The sequence below is a fragment of the Branchiostoma belcheri genome, unplaced genomic scaffold (assembly GCF_001625305.1).
Source record: "Branchiostoma belcheri isolate BF01 breed outbred unplaced genomic scaffold, Haploidv18h27 scaffold47, whole genome shotgun sequence".
NCBI lineage: Eukaryota > Metazoa > Chordata > Leptocardii > Amphioxiformes > Branchiostomatidae > Branchiostoma > Branchiostoma belcheri.
In genome coordinates this window covers 1,388,664-1,398,577 of record NW_017804098.1, presented here as the reverse complement: position 1 = coordinate 1,398,577, position 9,914 = coordinate 1,388,664, and the positions used below count along the sequence as shown (strand labels likewise).

At 41.1% G+C, this 9,914-nt stretch overlaps 1 protein-coding gene and 1 pseudogene across 1 annotated transcript in view; both read right to left on the bottom strand.

Annotated features, from left to right (window-relative positions):
- The window catches only part of LOC109479119, a 37,549-nt pseudogene extending 31,481 nt beyond the window's left edge, over window positions 1-6,068 (bottom strand).
- Window positions 6,069-8,109: 2,041 nt separating this feature from the next.
- LOC109479175 (ornithine carbamoyltransferase, mitochondrial-like) overlaps window positions 8,110-9,914 on the bottom strand; it is a 7,315-nt gene continuing 5,510 nt past the window's right edge. Inside the window, exons 8-10 of the mRNA XM_019781067.1 lie at window positions 9,058-9,213; window positions 8,519-8,656; window positions 8,110-8,169 (exon numbers count right to left, since the gene is read on the bottom strand). Of these exons, the coding sequence (XP_019636626.1) occupies window positions 8,110-8,169; window positions 8,519-8,656; window positions 9,058-9,213 (354 nt within the window). The remainder of the gene's footprint in view (window positions 8,170-8,518; window positions 8,657-9,057; window positions 9,214-9,914) is intronic.

The following is a 9,914-nucleotide window of genomic DNA, read 5'->3' as shown; positions in this document are numbered from 1 at the left end:
CTGAATAGGGTTAAAATGTCAATGTGCCCTTGGAGATGACCCCCAGATCTACTTATAGATACTAGTAGTGAGTCGTCTTCTCTTGGCGGTATCATCATCATTCACTGTGTTCTGCGTCTACAGTCGATGTCCTGTAGCCGCATTCAGTCTTTCTTCATCTCTTTTCACCTTGCCTTCTGCTTCGCAAGCTCTCTGAGCTCCCTGAGTTTCTTTTCTGTTGTGGGAGGGCCTAGCCCTCTGCGCTTCAGGTCTCCCTTCAGTAGGCTGAGTAGGTTGATACAATGTCTCCCCCTGCTAGCTTTATGTCTCTAAGAGCTAAGGAATGAAAATTCCAGAGCGTTATGTGCAGGTGTGTCTTGTGGCATTCTGAGAATATGTCCGAACAGAGACCACCTGAGTTTCTCAACTTTCATGGAGAGAGGTTCCGTATTACAGACTTTGTACAGCGTGTCGTTGGCGGTATCTTGAACCTCTTTCTTCATCAAAGTCTTCAAAGAAATGACCTGTCCGTGACACTTTGTAAGTATAGGTTCCGTGTGTAAACAGACGGAAACACACCATGACTGTAACAATTGTATTTACTTCATACATTCATCTGTTATCTATTCAGCTCAGAGGACATTTAGGCCGTGTTTAAGTGAAGTCACCCAAACCGCGATTCGGGTAACTCACATTCCTCACATCTGGTCCACGTGCCACACACTCCTGTGAAACCGTGTCCGATCACAATTCGCTTGAGCTACACTTATTGCTGTTTGAAGATAACACGCAAGGTGGCGTGTTATCAATGTCAGAGGTCAACGCTCGGAACGCCCTGACACCTGTCCGAGCGGTGTGGAACGCCCTGACACCTATCCGAACGGTGTGGAACCCCCTGACACCTATCCGAACGGTGTGGAACGCCCTGACACCTATCCGAACGGTGTGAAACGCTCTGACACCTATCCGAACGACACAGAACGCCCTGACACCTGTCCGAACGGTGTGAAACGCCCTGACACCTATCCGAACGGTGTGGAACGCCCTGACACCTCTCCGAACGGTGTGGAGCGCCCTGACACCTGTCCGAACGGCGCCTGCTTGCTGATGCCCCCCTCCCAGCGTATCTCGGCCTAATGCCGACGTGGTCCCGCCAGAGGCGGTGAAGCTCGCCCTAGAACGGACACAATATTTGACCATTGCTGCCACGTTAAAGTTGGCATTGCATATAAATAAAGAAATATCACCCCGTAATCCATGACCAGGCGAAGTTACATTGAAATCACATTGCGTTTAGACGCAAATCGCGATGCGGGAAAACCGATTCGAAGCAACCTCTAGATGTGGCTTGGGATCGAGCCGTTTTTAATGTGATTTCGGAGTCTTTAGATGGAGCCACTTGAAATCGGCTTTGGAGTAAACCACATGTAAAGCGCCTTGGGTGACTTCACTTAAACACGGCCTTAGTCTTGAGACTATAGATTGGGGAAAACCTGCAAAGAGAAAATGCCCAGCTGTTACATGTAGACTACTTTTTTCTTAATTTGTGAAGAATTCTGCGTTAGGATGACACATAGCTTTTGTGTAATTATAGTAATTATGACCAAGAATGTGTGTTAATCTCATATTCTTATAACTGGCACGTATATATCATTTTATTATGTTTCAGCATGCAACAGTGTGAGTCAGTCAGCCTGGATCCCATATAAACGTTATGGCGATAAGAGCTGTGGTTAACAATAGAGTAAGAATACAACTTGTCTGTAGGGATTCAGGTTTATCTGAGCTTTTTTGCAAATGTTTTAAAAATGTTAAAAAGCGTGTGTTTCTCAATAAAACGCAACGCAAACATTGGGTGTATTTCATTACTTACATATAGTTTATTGCCCACTTCGGCCTTGGGCTGATTCTATTGATTATTACCTAATTGACAATGTAGCGATTGTTTGCGGCCTGTCTGTGTGTCTGTGTTTCCGCATACTTGTGGTCAGCATAACTTTATGGATTGTGATGACATTTGGTATGTTGGTAGTTCATAGGAAGGCAAAAGTCAAGATAAAATCTGGGCCTCCTGGTGGCTGACCTTTGTACTGCAGCAGAACTTCCGTCCTGAACATGCTGTGGTCTAGACTTTTTGGTGATAGATAGCGATAGGGGGTAATCAATGGCTGCTACGTATTTATAACATCATTTTTACTTTCAGTTTGCGATGTTAGCCCAATTGGGAGATATGGGAGGCCGGTCCCAAATTAAACTGAGGGTGTTACTAGTATATCAATCATTTATACTGTAGTATCAAGTAAGGCCGCTAGACGGCGCTCTTTTTACACTGTATATTGTAACCGGCTCCCCACGGTCTCATACAGGCTCTCATAACTGTCGGAAACCCCCATGCACGCCCTCCCAATTGACCAAATAGATCGTCAAATTAATATATATCAGTGATTAACATGAAACGCTGGATGTTGTTAAAGCGAATCCTAGGGAAGAGTGAAGATACTTCAGCCAATTACCTGGAATAGCCAATTCGGACAATGGACACAAGCTGCCAACATAAAGTCCCCTTGCCCCATCGAAAATAGCGAATCTGCCTGGTCGTGATATGACCCTCCTAAAGCGCCGGTTAGTGAAGAATGAAGGTACTGCAGCCCCATGCTCACAATCTCTTAATTAAAATCAAACTACATTCGTTTAGTACGTAAACATTCTTCTACATAAATGATCGATCTGCCCTACCAGTGCTTTTACCACATTTTTTCATAACAGCTAGCATGTTACAAAGAGTGTTGTGTACAGAGGATAGTCCACAATACCTGAACGCTTTTTGGAGAGAAGGGAAGAACAATCAGGTGTCGCTACGACAAACATAAATATGAAGCACAACAGAGTTTACAACGGTGCCAATCAACTTTCAAAGATACAATAGAAACAACAAAGACCAATGTGTACCTCGCTATGCTTCAATTGGACACAAAACGTGCTCCCACACAAATTTGTGCTTGCTTTTCTGGCATAGAAATTCCAAATTGGGTTTCACATAGCTCAAGCCCGTCACCGTGACTTAGGCCACACCGACTTAATTTTATGGATGACATTCACGCGCGCACTGATTTTCGCCTCTTCTCAAAAAAAAAAGAAGCCATAGGTGACAATCCTCCGTGAAGTTTTATATATTTCAACAAAATCCCAAGCGTCAACGCCAGACCTACTGTGAAGACATTATAATTAGGCAACGGTTAATACAATGAGGGCCCGTCACAAGCATAAAACATACAAAGAGCTAAATCCATTACTGCTCCCAGGGCGTGTAAAGATACTGTGCTTCAAGTTCGAAGTTCATTTTAATTACACACACACAATCATTGCATTCACATAAAGATCGGACTATCATGGTCGTGTTTAGTAACAAAGACAGCCCCACCGTCTTACCGTGCCTGTACCTAATTAAGCGCGCCTGGAACAGGCCAAATTCCAGCAACAGTTGCGGTAAGCACCGCGAGTGTTACTACCGCCGGCCAGATAACCAGGATATCTGCTTAGAGTACCTCTGCTACCAGACAACTGCCTAAACCTACGGCCTATTCCACAGGATTGTAAAAGTAGGGATGTTTCTAAAATATGCATTTACTTCAATATCAAAACAACTACGGTAAAAGTAAAAAAGACGTGCATCATCCCGGACATAATGCCACACCACATGCGAAATTACACAGAAATGAGACGTACGGAAGAATGCGTTTTGGCTGCGAACATCTTCCAAAAAAAACTTGGCATCTCTTAAGCATGGGCAAAAACATCTGGAACCACTTATCAAAACCACCCCGTATCTGCATGAAGTTCCACCCCCCCACTGCTATTCCAAACAACGCGTTTTTCTGGACCATTCCAATTCGCCTCGTAATTGTAGGGGTGCGTCTGCAATATTACATTGACCGCGAAAGCAGCAACGGCAAAAATTCACATTCGTGCATCAACACGGGCATGCCCGCAGACGGCGTATAAAATTGCGTGCCGATTTCACAAAGAGAACCCAGTGTTTTGACTGCGAACATGAAAAATCAGCCGATCACAACACTCCGTCCGGAGGTCCTGACCTCCTTCACGGAGTAATTACTGAATTTCGCAGAAAATGGCTGTCGGAAACGCGTCGCCATGGCAACAGGAAAATATTCAACACAGTAAAATATAATTTTTTTCAAAAATATTTCAGGAAAAGTCACCACGTGTGGTGGCCCTACCGCAAGCCGTTCAAACGATATCCGACATAAAATTTGGCGCATTCACTTTTAGCCCCCCCCCCAGTTTAAATAGGGTTACAATTTTTAGACCCTAATTGTAATCCCATGGTTGACTTTCTCTATATACAGGCTACTTTAAAGAAACGTATGCGACCTAGTACACAGTGGAGACTATGTAACGTCGCCAAACCTTCGCTTTTAAAAAAGAAAATCACCAATGTTTATTATCATTTTATTCTACTTTACTGACTTTTTTGCTTCTGTTTATTATCGGCCCACGTCCTTAGCCTCTCGTAAACACAGCCGTTACATTCGATGACCCAGTGTTCCTCAATGTCATGTTGCTCGATCTCACAGGCAGCTATCCCCATGCCAAAACCGATTTCAAGGATATCCCCCCTAAAAGAAAAAGAAATATTACAAAAACAAGTTAGACTAGTCTAGTCTATCGCAATTGCAGTGGGTTCTCTTTGTGGCTGCAAAACTTATGTTCCACGGCAGATGATGCTTCCATTTGGCCCGCAACGTATGCACGACTGTTCCCAGAATATCTCAAATCTGCTATCATGCATGTATAATAATCGTACGACCTTGGCCTAATGTTAAGAGGGCATTCCCCCTTGGAATGTCTCACGAATACACAAATAATAATTAGTACCTACTATTTACTGTCAGTGACACGAGTTATTGAAATGTAGACACAGGCGGACTTAACTGGTAACTGCTGACCTACACAAAAAGTACACTGTCAGTGTACTAAGGTAAAATACAAATCATCCAAAAAAGGAAATTTCTACAACATACCACACACTCGAAGGCAATACTTAATTATGCAATATAAAAAAAATGTATAATTCTTATATTTTAAGCTATCAGCAGTGTAGCAAAACGTGATGTATCTATATTTTGGAAAAATAAAAAAGACCTGGCATAAGTGGAAGGCTTATAAGTTATAGTACAGACATGGCAAAACTGTGTATGCTGTAGATTGTGAGAAAGGTTTAAGTGATCCATTTCTTACCTTTGCAGCATGCGATCTTCGCCAGTTTGTGCATATAAGGCGTCTGCTTTCGCTCCATGACGGGCTTTCCCATGATTTCCAGGCACTCGTCATCCTCATCAAAGTCCGCAGATACGTCCGTCCATCCCGCCTTACAGTCTTCTCCAGGTCCGAAGACAGGCTGGTTCTCTATGGCATCCGTACTCAGGTTTGGTAAAAAGCTTACAGCTTTTTTGAAACGTATTCGAGACGAGATTATTAGTTATTTGTTGTTTTTGTATAAGGCAGGTCAGATAACAATCACACAGCTGCTGAAAGCCGCAGCGCAAAGAAAATCTCTGCCTTGTCCCCAAAAGACCCAATCGGACAAGTAGGTAAGTAGATAAGTAGATTAGTGACATGGTCATTTTCTGTTTGTTTTCGAGTATTCTGGCAGGAGGTTTTACTTTCTTGGAGGCAATCGCTATATTGGACTTCATTGGGGACCTTAGGACGTCTGGATATAGCTGTTCCCTTCTGTCTACTAGTGAAGTCGGCCCGTTTTAGAAGGACGTTGGCATAACCAGTACAGTGAGGTTTAGGCGTTATCAAGTGGAATCCAGCAAGAACATTTTTCAACACGTTTGGGATTCTCTGTTTACACTTTGGTGGCGCCAGAGTTACAGACAAGTGCAGTGTAGTACAAAATTGGTGTGATATACCCTGTCTGTATCATTTATCAAGTCACTTTAGGATAAATTTTTGGATAAAAATAATTAAATCGAATGGAAAAATGCACACTTAAGTCAGAGGTTCATTTTGGGCCAGGGAGGTATAATCTTACCAGCCAAGATTATAGACGACTTCACCATCTGTTGGTATATTAACTATGGGCCCTACCCTTCTACGTTTGGATAGATTATTAGAGTATTTGGTACTTGCGTCAAAGCAAAATATTACACTTGTAGCTGGAATTATACTATCACTGGACTAAAAGATTACTGTTGAGGTGTCAAATTACCATAGAAGGGAACAGGCGTTTTGTACATAACATTAATCAAAAGCAACATACATTTCCCTACGTTACCTAATTTTAGCTTTAAGAATAAGAGGCTTTTCATCGATTATGACAAAAAGTGTCTTAGTTGGAAAAAAATCAGTTGATGAACTTTTCTATACAAATAGCATCCGAAGATTTATCTTAACTGCACTCATTTTCCTACCATTATGTTCTTTTACAAATGGAGCCGGTACAGATTAGCTGGTTATGATCTACCTGCCTGCCTAATTCATCAGCCTCTTGCTACGTTTAAAACAGGTGACAGAGTTCCGGACAAAATAAGCCCTCGCAGCTAAAAAAACACAGTAAATGGCCAAAATCATAACCGCTCCTCCACATGGCATAAAGCCAATTTTCTGCATTAAAAACCTTGTTCCTTTTCAAGGGAGGCCAGGGATATGCCAAGGGAGTGTTTGTCGTATCAACTAATGTAAGGTTAGAAGCGAGGAGGCTATAAATAACCTCCACTTTGCAATTGATGTATTTGTGTCAACATAGCAGTTGGTGCTTAGCTGTCAGCTAAAAATAAGGCCAAGGGCGCCGGCGTGCTTGCTATTCATAAACTAGAATGGCTGGTATTTGTCTGGAGCATATTTTAGTATATATCGCGCTATATAAAACTTTCTCAGACATTAATCATTATGGTAAACATTTACACAGGACCTCCATAACGATACGGAACGATGTCAACAAACGGTCAATAACCGCACCTAAAATAAGATATAGTCTGCCTGACAACACCCCTAATCTTATCTAATTTGATTTAGATACATGTACATGTATTTATTTTCAGTGCTATGATCCTCTTTACACAAAAAATAGCAAGGTATATAAAAATGAAAATTACGTGACATGTTTCCACTGATTTACAACCAAAGGCAGACATTTTCATTCGTCAATACATGTACTTGACAAGGCATTTCTTTCTATTATACGTACATGTATGTGGCATCAGGTGCGGTTGTCAACAACCAATCAGCAACCACACCTAAACCAGACCAACATGTGCAAATACTATGTTATTGGTCTCCATATCAAATTTACACACGCACGAAATATGTAACACACACTGCCACAGGCTATTTCTGCTATAATAAAACCAAAAAAAAAAAAAACAATTCTAAAAGTCTGTGTCAGGAACATAAGCAAATGTTGTGTTCTGATAAATACTAGAGTTGGTATTTTATTATATATTGCTGACTCTAATTATATATTGCTGATTGTTGTTACATTAAAATGAGACCAATACCATGGCAAGGGCGTGTTCGTTGTGTCGAGTAATGTAACGTTACAAGCGAAGAGGCCTTATATAGATAACCTTGATTTTGAAAATGTTTGAAAAATTTGTCAACATATGAGTTGGTGCGAAGTCAGCTGTCAGGTTGAAATTAGGCCAAGGTCATATCAGGGGCACGTTTACTGTAAAGAGTTATAAAGTATTACAAGCGATGAGGCTATATAAATTACCTCATTGTTACTAGTATAATACCGTTAATATATATTGAAATTAGGCCAATGTTATTCCAAGAACGCATTTACCATATCAAGTCACTGGACGTTACAGGTGAGGAGACTGTATAAACAACATTGATGTCGTAAATGTCGTGTTTTTTGTCAGCATTACAATCCATGCTTAGCCAGCTGTCAAAGTAAGATGAGGTCAGGGTCGTACCAAGGACGTGCAGACTGTACATCAAGTAATTGGATTTTACAACGTCCATGCTGCATGCATTTTTTCTAACCACTACTTTAAGTGTCGGTTTAAATCAACTCAACTGCAGAATTCCTACGTGCTACGTGCTCAATCTTTTATTTCATTTGCTTCTATATTCCCACAGGTCCAGGCAATGAGCCTAGTAGTCTGGCTTGGGGGTTGTACAGGCGTGGCATTTTAGTAGACAGAGGATGACAGCCTGAAAAAAAAGACATTAAAAGACATGTTACCTAGGCATATTTTGCAGCTATATGCAATGTAGGACTGTGCGTGTATGTGTGTGTGTGTGCGCGCGTGTGCGTGTGTTTGTATGTGCGTGTGTGCGTGTGTTTACGCGTCTATATGTGTGCTTGTGCGCGTATTTGCGTATTAACGTAGATACGTTTTGCAAAGTATGGTTAGTGGCGTTGTTGACTACTGCATCATTGCAATGTGTGTATTAACATGCATGGTTTTATTACAAAAACTTGATCTGCAAGGATGTTGCTTTGGCATTAACTGGTATTCTGCGTGGGAGCACATACTTTGCAAAATAACCATTTCCTTACCATTACAGTCCACTTCCTGTTCTCAGCCTCTTCCCAGACGAGTGACCTGTGACTGTAGAACACAGCATCGTCCACCTCGTCCTGTTTTCTTGGCCCACAGTGAAGAAACACCCAGTCTTTAGCAGCCATCTCACCAAACTGGGAGGACAGAAACATGACAATTACAACCTAACACTGCGAAATTTAGTTTATCTTTATTCAGTTGCACCAAAGACACTGTATTAAATTGGCCAACAAAACTCGTTTACCAGGCAGAATCCATGGATCCGGTTGAAGATTGAAATTTAGATACTTTTATAAGGAGATGTTGTTCCGTTTTTAATTGGGGTATAACAAAATGAAAAAAAGAAGAAAAAATTGACAAGAGAGACAAGAGGTTTCTTAACTATTTTTTTTGTTGGGGTAGTTGTCCAACATTTAGGACCGACTCAGACATTGCGCACTAACTCCAGCCGAACATGGTCGGCTTTAAGTTTAAAAACTTTCTGAAAAGCTGAAACTTTCAAACAACTGTCAACAAAATTTAAAAAAAAACATACCTTGTGAGTGACGCGATATCCTTGAAGAGCCTTGAGTTTTTCCAGTTTCTCTTCCTCCGGCCCCGTGTAGTTTTTTAACCTCCTGTCTGCAACAATAACATTGGCTCCTTTACAGGCCTCCCGCGGGTCGGTGGTGTGGACAATCTGGGTACCATACTGGGTAATGGCGGAACGGGATATAGACAATTTTCGTCACGTTACTTTCTTTCTAATGTAATTTTCAAACAGATCCATAGAGCGGAAAAGCACACTTGCAAACTATTTGATTACAATTCCTTTTTAAAACTAATAAAATGTTTATATAATTTTATATAGTTTCTAACATTAAATATTCATGCTTAATCTAATTTGTTGACGCCATCGGTCAAAATCCAAGATGGCGGACCAACCTCTTATGTAACTTTTTTTTTCTAACTATTTTTTCGTCTCAAGTCCGTGTTTTTTCACATAAAATGTTCATATGAGAATCTATAGTCCATTTGCGTTGCGTTTAAAGGCTTAAAAAATGCAAATTTTAAAATGCAATATTTCTTATCCATGATGGCGGACAGCTTAATTATGCATGACGTAATTTTGACGTCATTTTGACGTCAGTGTTTTTGGCAGAGGCAACAAAAGTTTTAGCAGACATTAAGATTCTATTATAGACACTTTTTGTTAAAGTTTGGTTGTATTCATCTGAGTTTTACGAAAAAAAATCTTAGACGGTTTTACCCCCCAAAAAAATCATATAAATGACGTCATAAAGACGTCATATGATCATGACGTTATGGTTTTATTACTACAACATTTTCTGAAAAGTTGGTAACCCTACGATAAGTGGTTGAACAACCCTCAAACACTGAACCCCCCCCCCC